The sequence below is a fragment of the Falco cherrug genome, chromosome 1 (assembly GCF_023634085.1).
Source record: "Falco cherrug isolate bFalChe1 chromosome 1, bFalChe1.pri, whole genome shotgun sequence".
NCBI classification, from domain to species: Eukaryota; Metazoa; Chordata; class Aves; order Falconiformes; family Falconidae; genus Falco; species Falco cherrug.
The window spans coordinates 57437996-57452401 of record NC_073697.1 but is presented as its reverse complement, the minus strand read 5'-3'; the positions used below and the strand labels follow the sequence as shown (position 1 = coordinate 57452401).

General features: G+C 39.2%; 1 protein-coding gene across 4 annotated transcripts in view; it reads right to left on the bottom strand.

Moving 5' to 3' along the window:
• Window positions 1-14406, bottom strand: part of GABRB1 (gamma-aminobutyric acid type A receptor subunit beta1) — a 147020-nt gene that overhangs the window by 69668 nt on the left and 62946 nt on the right. For all 4 annotated transcript variants that reach the window (XM_055701873.1, XM_055701888.1, XM_055701877.1 and 1 more), the window contains one exon: window positions 2142-2362. In XM_055701873.1, coding sequence (XP_055557848.1) covers window positions 2142-2362 — 221 coding nt within the window. The remainder of the gene's footprint in view (window positions 1-2141; window positions 2363-14406) is intronic.

Genomic DNA, 14406 nt, shown 5'->3' with positions numbered 1-14406 from the left:
CCCTTCTGCCTTCTCTGATGTAAGAAGATGGGAAAGTCCAGAAACCTAGGAGAGCCCCAGGCTACCCCTGTGCCAGTGTGCATTAAGGGCATGAGACAGGGGTGAGTGAGGAGAAGGGAATCATGCTGTACTAGACTGTGTGTGGAATACAGGTTGCCATTTATATTAGTGTGGGTTTTTTCTCGTTTATTTGTTTTTTGGTTTTGTTTGGTTTTCCTACCTACAGCAGTGAGGTATTGGATGGCATATTAAATTGCAGAGCTGCAGCTGTTGCAGAGCTGTTGCTTAACCATTGAAATGTGAATGGTTATTTAATCGTATGAACTAGCAACTTCGTTATGTGAAGGTGACCATCTTTGCTGTTGTAGTGGATGTTTGCTTGAACACCTCTGAGAGGAAGAGCACAGGCATTATGATTGAGCAAGGTCACAGCTTCTTGACCAGGCTCATACTTTGTGGATGAAGCACGTAAGAGGACCTGCAGCAGGGTCACCAGATGTGTCACAGCTTCTTTTGCTGTTTCTGCAGAAGACAGCTACTCATAGCAGATGTATGGCATGTGTGTGGGAGCACATGCAGGGCATACATTTCTAGGTGTAGTTTATATTGTATACTACTGTTTGTGAGGGACTACTTGGCTCTAATGCACATTCTTGCCACTGTCCACATCCTGGAATGTAAATAAATTTAGTTCCTGGCCTTAAAAAATAAAATAAAATAAAATTTTGAAAAGGTCTCAGGCCAAAACATCCTCTACTGATAACTGCCTTGATAAGCTGATTTTCAGGAGTCAGTTTGATTGAAAGGAACTTTAGAAGGTCTGAAGGCAATGGCAAAGATGTATTTCTCAAATGCTTTGTTTAGTAAATGATAACAGCAGCCTGTAGTCTATCAGCTATTTCCTCATGGGTTCCTTGTTTTCTTTTTCACAAATGAAGTCGTTTTTCTGTACCAGAACAGATCTGGCTGTACCAAAGTGCCTGTTTGGTCATTGGTAGCAACTGATACACTGCCTGTGAATCTGACAAGTTCAAAAGAACTTAAAATGAACCAAAATAATAATTTATATTTTTTTTTGTTTCTTGTGAAGCTTGAATTGATTGGTTGGAAGGCTTTATCTGAGTGCATGGGTAGTGTTGTGTTTTAAAAGGTTACGGTTTTTATAGCCTAAGAGGTCATTCCTATTTTCAGTAAGCTCTAAGTTATCTTTCCACAAATATTTTCATTTTGAATTGCTGCAGCAGTTTGGGTTTTCCCCAATTCTATCTTGGGTACAATTTTGAGGTATTTCAGCTAGGTTTTATGCTTTATGACTTTTTTTCTGATTAACTGAAGTATGCTTTCAGGTTTGTGCTCTCCAGACATTATTTTCACTGTTGAATGGTAACAGTGATCAAAGGTTTCAGGCATGCAATGTTGTTTTTCCAAGCAAAGATACCTTAATTTTAAAATAATGCAAAGCCTATTTGGGCTGTGCAGTGATCTCAAAACTCAACAAAGTTATTTGTTATGTTAATTTTACATTTGTGTACCTTAACATTAGATTGTGCCTGTTCAGATTTTAGAATGTATTTTTATCTACAGGGGTGACTGTAGGTTGCATTGGATGAAGAAGCAATTGTGTGAAGAGGCCATGATAAACCAAGGCAGATTAAAGAAAACCTGTACTCGGACATTTAGAAAATCTTTAAATGATTCATGTAAATTTAAAATGACTTCTTCTTGTTCCCTACCGAATGTTGGTTGCATTTCTTCAGTGGACTCCCACATATTTTACATTGTTCTAAAGAACTGCTGGAGAAATTTCAGAAGGAAGGAAGCATTTGTCTAAGCTGTGATTATTTACCAGGTGAGAACCATAATAAAGAACTTGTCAGAAGCATTAACATATTCAGAAGAGCTGCACAGAGGCATTAGGCTTTGTTTGTTACGGCTATAGCTGTTAAAGGTAGTTTTGATGCACTGTGCAAAATTCTTGGATCTATACTGATGGTCTAGATGGAGTATTTGCCGACTTATAAAGCTGCACTGAGAAACCAGGAAAAAGGAGAGGAGAACAGCATTGGTACTACATGCACTTAGCAATCATGACTTGCATTGTGCCAGGACAGCCATATAGTGGAATAAAAAAATCAACATACCGCAGGCCATAAAGGACTGTCCCATCTGGATGGAGTCGAATCATTCGGTTTTTCACTGTCACCCCATGGACAAATGACTTCTTGTCATTTTGGAAATATGTGTCTGGCACCCAGAGCTGGTCAGCCACTCTGTTGTCCAGAGTTAGGTTCAAAGGTATTCCAGAATAAGAAAGCCTTTTATCCCTCCACGACTGCTGGAAGTACATGGTCAAGGTGTAGTCCTAGGGAAGAAATAAGAAGAGCTTTTTGTATTTTGCATACCACATAACTTAACAAAAGTTTATTTTTTAGATAATTCTGAGTAACTGAGGATCAGTAGCAACGTGAATTTTAAGGATTGTTAAGATGATGTCCTTTACCATGATAGTAAGTCTTGGCCTGTTCATGTTAATATTGAACATCACACTACTCACCAATGGCAGTGACCGCCACAGGCTTTCAAAACCTCTTGAGCCAGAGGGAATACATGGCACATTTGAGTTTCCAGTCTGTGGATCACACTTGCATGGTTTTTGATTTTTTTTTTTTTTCTTTCATGTGAAAACTGTAGTGTTTAGCTGACCTCAGCCAAATAGCATTGCATACCACTGAGGACATTTTTTTCATATTCCCTCCCTTCATTCTGAAAGATTCCCCCATAATCCTGAAAGGCCAGAGTCCCTAATCTCTTGAGAAAGAGCAAATACAACCTCAGAATGTATAATTGACAACTTCCCGTTCTGTATCTGCTGGAGTTGCCAGATATGATGACCTTAGCTGGGCAGATCTCACCTCAGCCTGAGTAATGCAGGTCTTTCTGTCCTTGGCAATCAGATATTACAGCATAGAAAATTAACATTTTCTCTTGACTATCACATTGTGGCTTAGGTGAAATATCATTTATGCAGTCCTTCAGCTTTCACTTAGTCTAAAAAGAAATTGTTCTAAAAGGCTTCTGGTCTGATTTAGTCTCTCATGTCTGTCTTTCTGGGAATTCCTGATTTTAAAGGTAGTCAGATTTTTTAAGTGGAAAAGCCCATGCACTTTGTAGCTGATGGAGTTCTTAAAAGAGGACTGGAACAGCAGTACGTGGACTATTAGTCTTCTTTTCCTCATCTCCTCCCCCAGCCACCTTTTCAAGTGGCAGGTCATTTTGTCACATATTTTTATGGTAGAAATGCAGCAAAATTATAGATATTGTTGAAAACATTGGTCAGACAGAGGTAAGGTTTTCTTTTATGTGAGGGAAAGTCTTACCTCTGCCAGCCCCACAAATCCTAGCCTGGACTCTAATTTTTGAAGAAACAGAGAGCATAAAAGCTGTCTGATGTGATCTGTTCTCTTAATCTTCAGTGGCTTCTTAAGACTGTATCATTGCCATGAAACCAAAGCAGTGTTGATACCTTTCAGAAAGACTTTCTCTCTGAAATGTTGCATCTAGCAGACCTATAAACTATAGACTTATCAGTAAAAGAAGTCAATGAAAATACTGTTCTTCAGGCTCTGGGCATGGTAGTATTTGTTTTGTATAGAGGAAATGCCATGACTTGATCAGTGGTCATATACAATAGGACAATTACGTCCATTTTGAGCATTGATTTGCAAGGATTTAATAGATATACTCTTTTCCTGGCCTGCAAGATGATGGCTACCCACAAACAGAGCCAAGAGGCAGTATGCTGAAAGCATAAGTTTTTTGTTTTTCTGGCCCAGGTAGCAAGGAGGAGATCAGGACAGCTTCTTTCACTTTTCAGACCATGCTGGTCAAGCTCTGAACTATAAAGTATATGCAGTGGGGTGTATGCTGTGCTCTACTGAATAGGTAATTTATAATGTAAATAGCGGTATGGAGAAGCATGAACCTCAGGGAGGCAAATTTTTGCATGTACAATGTGAATAGAGTTGGATTAGAAGCAGACACCTAAAGAGAAGTTAAGTCCCTGCCCTTTGTTTCTCTTACACATATACAGACCCAAAGACCAGATGGGAATTGGATGAGAAAAAATAAATAAAATAAATATCACTATTCTGTTGAAGTTTTCATATGTTGTAACTGTTTTCTAGCCTGTTCTATTTCAAGTAACTTTAGGCAGAAAAGCCTTCATACATGGTTTTTACAAGTTAAATTCTCAGTGCTTCACTTGGTATCCTCTACATCTTCGGCCTGACTCAGCACAGGCCATGCAGTCTGCAGCACAGATGGAATAGAAATTCCAATTATACATAATTATCTTTTTTCCTTCCTGCTTTCCTTTCTATTTTCACTAGGTCTTAAAGCTGCTTTTGTAGAACTGTCATGCTGTTCTGGAAAAAAGCTAACAATTGCAAGCTAACATAGGCAAGCGGTGCCTATGTGATGGTTCTCAAAGCTCAACCAAGAGAGAAAAATAGCCAAGATAAACTACAAGAGATCTTAAAGGATGTGATGAAGTGAAAGAAAAAGAAATTCTGTCTCTCTGCTGTGGCTACTGGAAGAAAATTAGTTGCTATTTTTAGCATCACAGTCTGCTTTAGAAATTTTATTTCATCCAGCTGTGCTAATACACAGAATACCTCTGTTGGTAACCCTGTGGTAGAGTGAGTGATGCTCTGCCCTGCAATTGTACTATACTATGTAGAAGTACATGGCAAGCCAACAAGCACTAATGGGGAAAAAAAAGCTGAGGTTCATCCTAAAGGAATCTCAGTGTTTCTTAACTCAGAATTACCTATTTTCTTCCATTCCCCAAGAACATGGGGGTGTTATTCATTCAATATTTTAATGAGAAAAATGGAGAGTTATACGTCATGATTGTAAGAGTCCCTGTTGCTGTAAGTTCTTATCTTAAAAAGCATAGTTAAAGGTTATTTTCATGGAAAGGAAGTGATACCTGAGCTACGATAACCCAAATTATATAGTTATATACTTTCTAGCATTTTTAAAGGAATACAGCCTTACCTTTCTCATGTCTAATTGTGCAGAATGAAATACTGACAAACCATATAGCTAGCCGCATCTTGGAGGATTTGTATTATTTTTTTATATTTCACAGCAGTGTGAGTGAAGTGAGGATTTAATGACTACTTGCCTGCTACCTTGTAAAACTTGCGGGGGGTTTTGTGGTTTCAAGCTTTAGAGTGTATGAATAATTTCTGAATCCTTCATAACTATAGTGGTAACTGGCTGCAGAATTTTTTTAGCTTTTTATGACAGCTTCCCAAGATCTCAAGTGTCAGTCTAGCTATGAAAATAAATCAGGTTATTTTAACTTTTATATTTAACAATTTTTAATCATGAGTTAAAAAAGCAGGGCCCAATGTAAAATTAAAAGAGGCTCTGTTTCTGCAGATAACTGTTCTTTTAAACAATGTTTTAAAAAATATTTCACTTTTTTTAGAAGCAGACTGAACTTTTTTTGCTTAACTATACTTCCTATAATAAAAGAAAAAGCTGTAATGCAGCTGAAAAATCATGATATGTCAGTAGATTTACTTGAGCTTTCTACACTTCCCACAAGTGACTCCCTGCTTTTCCAGGGCATAGTCAACCTTCCTAGCAGTAAATATCTGAGCACCAATGAAAAACTTGTTCTGACATGTATTGATTTTTATTTTTATTTTTTCGTGATGAATTCTGATTTGTCAAATGAGATGGGTTTTTTTTCCTTTCTTAGTAATCATGCAAGTTTCTTATTTCGTTGTATGAAACTGAAATGTGTGAGCGTGTATAGATGTGTACTATAGCATGTAAGTCAATCTGTGTATCAAACAGTGTTTTAGTAAGGTGCATTAGTTTGCTAAGACAAATAAGAGAGATGCTATGAAAATGTGAGCAAGAGAAACTAGCCTATTTTACTCAAAATGGCAGATTTCTTAATCTGAATTTAGGCAGCTTCATAAATAAATACTGGCCCCAAGCTTCACAGTTCACTTGGGTAATATAAATTTCTTGTAGTAAAGAAAATGAACGGACCACGGATGCATATTATACTTGAAGTTAAAAGAACAGTCGATAGTTCCAGTAAGTAATGGATTGGAGTTTCCATACAATACTAAGTTTCCTTTTTATTTCTACTTTTTTGGTTTTCTAATTTTTTTGTGCAATATGTATAGATGATGCAAGGACAATAATGGAATTTTTCTCTCCTGATAAACATCTGTAGCTCCTGAAACCAGTAGAGATGCATTAAAACAATAATTTGGACTTGCTGGTAATTTCCAGTGTGGTTTACCAGTTCAGCACCGCAGAATATAATGTGGAATACACTGTTCTATTATAATCTAACCTTCTGGGAGACACAGAGCTAGTACTTCACCATTCTTACCAGTTGAATTATGGACTCTGGTGTAGTAAGAGATGAGTTTACGTGTCTGCTGTGCTGGCAGTTGCTTTGTCTTTCACAATTTCCAGACATACATGTTTAAGGGGAAACTAGGGAATATTTTAACTTGCAATGTTAAGCTCTGTGATCTAAAAGACCTTTTGTGTTTTTCCTCTTTCCAAGGTGGCCCCAATCTAAGTTCTTTTATAGTTTCAAGTATTGAAAAACAGCTTAGTACACTGAGATATGTTTAAGTAATGACCAAATATCAAAGCACACTCCAAAAGACTTACCAGCTAAAAATTAACAATATGGATACAGTTCTTAACAAAAGTTAGTAAACAGAAGAGTATTTTGTGACTATTTAGCTGTTCTAGGTCAATTCAATATCATTAGATCTCTAGATGAGTTTGCACATGAAGGCACTGTGCAGCAAAACAAATAAATGAAACACATCAGTGTCTTGCTTCTAATAGATAACAGTGTATATTGATAGTTGTGGGATGCCTACTTTACACCCAAATGATCTTAAATTTAAATTATATCCTTGGGAACCATCCAACAATCAAATATGTGGCAGCATCACAGAAAATTAGATGCAATGCAATTCAGATATAGTATAACTTAATCAAGACAAGCATAATTGAAGCTGCATTTTAAAATTAAATATGCAGTGATGATCAGAATACTAATATTGACTGCAATAAGGCCATAAATACAGAACACCAATATATGTAAATCCTGCTGTGACTGCAAGCTGTTATTAATTGGAGAAAATTATTTTCTATGTTTATCTGATACCAACAAGAATGGGAAGGGCAGAGTTTTGAGACAATGGTAAGTGTTGGATTTGTAAATAGTAAAAAAGCATAATCATTCACGTTATAAGCATGCTAATACATCAGAAGGAGCTGTTAGCATTTGTTTAGCAACAGTTAGCTGTCCTATCTTGGAACTCCTAGGGAAGATCTATACCCTTACCCACAAAAGAACTATTTTAAGATGAGAGAATGTGAATGATGATGTGTTTTTTTAGGTGGGGGTTTGGTGTTTCTTTTTTTAAAGTGTTTTTTGCTTGTTTCGTTTTTGGTTTTATTGTTGTTGGGTTGTTTGGTTTTTTTTCCAAATCCTGTAAAATTTCCCATATATGCTTGGTGTTCAATTCCAGATACTGCACAGAAACCAGGGGGAAACATTTTAACTGAAATTATGGAGAAAGAAAATACTGGTTCTGCTCATGCTCTTCTCTAAAATTGTCAGGGCAGCTATATATCTTTATTAAGTCTGCAGTCCAGCCAGGCAAGGAAGCCAGGGACTTAAGGATGTGCACATTAGTGGATCAATTGCATTTACCTTCCTTTCTAAAGGACATAGTTCAGTGGTACTTTTGGTTTTGTTTTCAATGAAGACAGATGCAGCATATGCATCCAAAAGTAGTGGGAGCAGGGGGGAAGGAGCACATACTCAAATTATTCAGTGCACTGGCCTGGTTCACAGGAAGCCGTGGTTCTTGTGAACTACACCTCTGTCAGTGTACAGGCAAGATGGGAAGCTCCATTGACTTCAGGACAATAGAATAAAAGACTTCTATTTTCCTGAGAGAAGCTGTTTGGTTTTATAACAGGATCAGAATTTTCCCACAGCAAGCTTCAGTTTTGCAGAAATGTTTTCTGTCAGAAAATTTGAAATCATTTGTAGATGTGAGATTTCTGTAGGAGAAAAAGTTGTGCAAGGTATTGTTATTTTGTTTGATCCAGTTGGTAGCTCTAGTTGCTAGTGAAGTGCGTTTAATTCTTGTTTTTCAAATCTGCTGACAATTCTCCAGAGAATGTTTCATAAACCTTGTTGGCATTTATAACTTCACAATTAAGTATGTGGCATCACAGTTGTGTCTTGTAGAAAGACACAGAGATCTGGCAGGAGTCAGCATAGCTGTTATGATGATGCTCTTTATTGCTCAAAGCACAGCCAGGAACAAGATTAGACTCATTATAAGAGGCATGTTGGAAATGAAGGCACTCATCATTACTGTATTGGGATCCAATATTACTCTTTGCAGTCAAGACAGAAGTCCCTGTAACTGCAATGGGATTAGATATACATCCAATGTCTTCAATCATTACTGAAAAAGCAAACCAAAAGGCAAAACGTTTCTCAGTTACAACAGCAGACTTAAATATTTTGTTGCATTTCCTTCAGTGTTTTCATAATAATACTTAGCAGAAGCATTTATTACTGCTTCTAGCATTTAAATGGGTTGTTATGATACTTGTGTTCCATTGGCTTGGCGTTATTTAACATAGAGGAGGGTAAAATCCCAATTTTATCTTGTGTGTTCTACTTTGCCTCTCAGGGAGAAGAAAGCAAGGACTTCTGTACTTTGGATCAATATCCCACTGCCTTGCCCTCTGCTTCTTTTCTCTTATTTGAGCTTCGCTAACCTGGAGGCCTGAATGTGTCACTTCTTTGTACAGGAAGAGAGATCATGTTGCTAAATATTAGTATAGATTGCTTTGATTAGAAGTGCACTTAGCTAAACGTAGCAGGAAAGTAAGGTAGCAGGTAAGGTAAGCTTACAGATTTGTTACCATCACTGAATGCTGGAATCTCCTTTAAGAAAGCTTGAAAACCACTATAGCATTCCCAGCTACACTTCAAACTTCCAGCCACATAACTCGCTGTCTGGGGCCGGGGGTGGGTGGGGAGTGTAGCAATGAGATGCACCAGTACAACATTGCTTACAGTGCAAGCTAATACTATGTCTGTCTTAAGTGGCTATACTAACTGCCAACATAAGAATCAGAACATGTCCGTGCTGATTCATATTCCCTGAAAACTGCTTTTAGTACCTGTAGGAAACAAGTAATTATATCTATTCCCCTGCTATTCTATTTTGCTTTTGAAGCTGGTAATCTTTTCTATACAGAGGGTAATACTGCCATAATGATGCTTGAGGGAAGAGGTGGAGAATGGCAAAAAAATGGCAGAGGAGTTATGTGTGCTTAAGCAAGATGGCATTGTAATGAATGATGGAGTAAACAAATACAAGTGTATTGGCATATAGAATAATTGTATTCAATGTGTGCATATACGTTCACAGGCAGCAAATAAGTGTCCTTTATATTTTGGCTCCAGGGAGAACACCTGGGGTTGAATACAGAACAATTGAAAGGAAAACAAAGGAACAGAAAAGCTTCTTACTGTCAAGTAGCCCGCAGCCACCATATGTTGATCCATGTCTAGATATATCTTTTAAAAGCAAATGTAGACAGCACTGAGACAAACATGTTTTCTCTTGGACATTTGTCTCTGAGAGGCAGCTGAAAGCAAGTTTTTGCCAAAAAACCCCCAACCAAAGTCAACTTGTCCAGGTGGTCCATACCTGTCTGTCTGTATCTGGGGACTCCAGTTACTGTTCAAGTCTAGATATTAGCAACTACAGTGAAAAGGTGCTCTAGGTGTTATATGCTGCTTTGTGATGAAGTTGAGGATGTTCTTGGGTGGTACTTGTGCGAATTGTTCAAAAACTTGCCTGTTCATATGAAGGTATGAAAGGGAATGGTGGGATGACATTTGAGGACTGTGATATTGTGCCTGCGTGGTGCTCTCCTCATCCTCTCCGCAAAGCAGGTGGAGCAAGCAGTACAAGGAAAAGAAATTTCAAGCTTTAACTGATGTTCTAAAACATTTCAGCCAGCTTGGACTGGAAGCACCAATACATGGGGGTGGGACTGGGCATTTGGGAGGAAACTGTACTTCCCATGTTCTTCTTTGGGCTACGTGGAGATGGCTCTTTGCTGACCAGAGGACAATCCAAATGAGGTGGGCATGATCAGCTCTGAGGGTCTAAAAATTGGAATGTGATGTGAGGAGTAAAGCAAACTATGAGATAAATACATTGGAAGGATGCAGCACTTTAAAGTTCCTGTAAAGGCAAAACATTGTGGAATAGCGGAGAACTAATTAGACCACACTTCCCCTGCTGCCTATAAGCAAGATAATTGGAAAGCAGCCTTTTTTCTAACAATGTTGTTTCTGAAGCACTTGATTATTTTTTTTTCCCTTTGTGATTTCCACCTAGCTCAGCAGGGGTGAACTATGAGACCATTATGAAGTGCACTGAATGTCTAAGGAGGACAACATGGTGCTAAGAGCTCAGAAGAATTCCTTGCTGCAGATGAAGCTGAAATGCTTGCTAGCTTAGGAGCAGATAGGAGAGGTCTAAATTTTGTCTTGAATGCTATTGTATAAGCAATAAAAGTATCAGAAATCTTATAAGCACTGGACAGAAAGTTGAAGAGAACACAAGCACAAGAATGTCAGCAATGTAAAAATGGAGTCACAGGGTGTACTAGCTGAGGATGTACAGTAAAAAGAAAAAGCCCCACAACCCTTCATTCTGTGTTGTGCAGGGGCTTATGATAAGCAAAGCTTATGAGTTAGAAATCAGTAGTGAAGATGGCAAACCATGCCCAGACTCCTTGGCTTCAGCAGATGCTGAACAATGTAGGAAGCAAGTTACATATATCTTAATACGAGGGTGGGCTAACTTTGTAACAATAGCTACTGATTTTTATTATATTTTTTTAATGCTTCAACATACATACATATGTAATATATTTTTTCACTAATTTACCCCTATACAGATTAGGTAGGAGTATTTCTATTTCTGTGGGTCTGGTGATTGAAACATTTTGATTCCTCCTGCCTTGTTCTCAGTGGTCATTCTATGGTATCAATTTTCTTTCATTTTGAGAGAAGCAGATGGAGGTCAAAGTGATATGCAGGGAGTCAGTGGCTCTACCTGGAATAGAAACAGTAATCATTTAGCTGCCAGACCTTTACACTTGTATATACTGTAACTGGGTTTTTTGTCTGTGGAGTGTTTGGGGTTTTTTTGGTTTGGTTGCTTGCTTGCTTTTTTGCTTTGTATATAACTATTGTTTTGAGGTTTTGTGCTTTTTTCTTTTTTTGGTTGGTTGGTTGGGTTTTCTTGTGGGTGTTTTGTTTTTGTTTTTGTTGTTTTACATTTTCTTTTCCTCCTCTAAATTGCTCAGGACTACTTTGTTTCATTGTTCATTATGTTTATGCTTGAATTGTGTTGCATAAAATGGTGATGATAATGAAGACTGTTATGTGGCTGGAAAGACTTTTCCCATATGTGGTTGGCATCCTGGCTGTTTTACGGAATGCTAACCCATAAATCAAAAGGTCAGGTTGTCTCCCTGATACATTCAAATGAAGGATTGTAACATTTTGTGCTGTACCTGGAAACTGGGAAGAGAAGAGCATTATGACATTATTGCTTTATAATGTCTCTCAAAGTGGAAGTATTTTGAACTTGGAGCTGATAACACTAAGGGTATTAGCAATACTGTCATAGTATGATAAAAACTATTGACATGCTGGTTGGAAGGTCCTCTGGGATTTTCTACTAGTCCAATCTCCTGTTTGAAGCAGGACAGTCACCAACCCTGTCTCAGGTCAGGAATCACTTTCTCTAGCAAACCTTGAAGACCTTCAAGGATGGAAATTCCACCACCTCCCTGAGCAGCCTCTTCCAGTGTTGCACTGCCTTTCTGGAGTGAAAGTCTTTCCTGACATCCACCCTGACCCTCCCAGGGTGCAATCAGTAGTTTTTGCCCTTCATTATACCATCTGCCACTACTGAGCATGGTTTGACTGTCATTCTCCCCTCAGGCAGTTGTAGGCTGCCATGAGGCGTTGCCCTGGCTCTTCTCTTTGCCAGACTAAGCGAGGCAAGCTCCCCTGTCTTACAGGTTATGTGCTCTAGGCCCTGGCCATGTTGATAGCTCTCTACTGGACCATTTAAAGTTACTCAGTACACCTCCTGAACCCGGGAAGGAAAGAAATGGGGCACCCCGTTGTAAGTGCAGCCTTACCCTTACAGAATGTAGGAGGGTAGTAACTTCCCTCTGTGCTGACCAAACCCTGTCTGTAGCTTAGTCTGCGGTTTACGTATGATGAAAGTGAACTCAGTAGCTTGTATTCAGCTGCTAGTTAACCAGTCAGTTTCCAGCCTGTTCCAGTTCTTGCTGATATCTGAGTTTCTTGTTAGTTGAATCCTCTTGTTTATTAAGGTCATTGAAATAAAGCTCTGCCGTTGATTGTCAGCCACTCTCCCTAATGTAGAGCCATCCATGTACTTGCTAAGGATGCACTCTGTGCCGTTTATGAAGATGTTGAACAGTGTTTGCTCCAGTGTTGACTGTTTTCCTTGTTGCTAGCTGCTGCCTCAACCTCAAGCCATTAATAACCACATTTTGAGCCCTGGCACTCCAGATAGCTAATTTTCAACTCATCTAACAGCCCATTTGTCCAGCACATCATTCCTCATCTTCCAAATATGAATGCTGTGGGAGATGTCAAAAGCCTGACTAAAATCAAGGTATATTGCATCCGTTGCTCTCCTCTCATCCACGCAGACAGCCTCTATGTTGCAGAGGGCAGTCAGATTGATCATCAAGTATGATTTTCCTGTGGTAGATATGTGTTGACTAATTATCATAGAAACATTGAGGCTTGAAAAGACACTGACTGAAAAAGAAATATTAGCGGCATATGAGGAATTTGAGCTGCTCCAGAAGTAGTTGGGACTGAAATACAGCTCCTTTTGGCACCTCGATGGCCTGTGCTTGGCTGGGTGTTCAAAGGGAAGGTCCTCTCCATGCATCATGCAACAGATGCCACATGGAGTAAGTAGGTTGCACTGATAAGGAAATGAGCTCGATTAGGAAACTCCAACTGCCTGGGAATCCTGGAAGTGATTGTGGACTACCCCGAGGGCTGAAACTTTGGAGTGCCACCAGGCGAGGTGATTCATGCTGAAAAGGCCTCTCTATATAATAAACTACCAGTAAATGAAAAGCAGTATGTCCTGTTTATAGATGGATCCTGTTGTAATGTGGGAAAAAATTGAAGGTGGAAAGATACTGCGTGGAGTCATACATGACAAGTCACAGAAACTGCTGCAGGACAAGGGGAATTCAGTCTGTTTGCAGAGGTGAAAGCCATCCAGCTGGCTTCTGATACTGCTGAACAAGAAAAATGGCCAGTACCTTGTCTCTAGACTGACTCATGGATGGTGGCAAATGCTCTGTGGGGTTGGCCATGGCAATAGAAGCAGACCAACTGGCAGCACAGAGGTAAACACATCTGGGCTGCTCAATTATGGCAAAATATTGCTGCTCAGGTAGAGAAGCTGGCTATAAAAGTATGTCACATAGATGCTCACATACCCGAGAGTTGTGCCACTTAAGAACACTGAAAAAATAACCTGGTGGACTAAGCTGCTGGGCTTTAAGTGGCTCAGGTGGATCTGGTCTGGGAACACAAGACTGAGCTATTTATGAGCTTGATGGGTCCATGACACATCAGGACATTTAGGAAGGGATGCAACACACAACTGTGCTCACAATCAAGCAGTAGACTTGACTGACTATTGATGCCATTGCACAGGTTACCCATGAATGTCAAACGTGCACCACAATCAAACAAGCTAAGTGGCTAAAGCCTTTTTGGTATAGAGGATGATGGCTGAAATCAACATGGGAAAGCCTAAAGATTGATCATATCAAACTGCTACAAACCTCCCATGGCAAGCACCATGTGCTTAAAATGGTGCAAGCAACTACTGGATGGTTGGAAACATAGCCTGTGACCCATGAAAATACCCAGGATACTATCTTGGGCCTTGAAAAGCAAGTTTTATGGCAACATGGCACCCCTGAAAGAATTGGACAACAGGACTCATTTCCAAAACAACCTCATAAACATGTGGGCCAAGGAACGTGGCATTGACTGGATTTATCACATCCCCTATCATAGAATCATAGAACTGTTTAGGTTGGAAAAGACCTTTAAGATCATCCAGTGCAACCATTCACTTGGTGCTGCCAAGCCCACCACCAAACCATGTCCCTAAGCACCACATCCAGCCTGTCCAGCTCCCTCTGCAGAGCCTT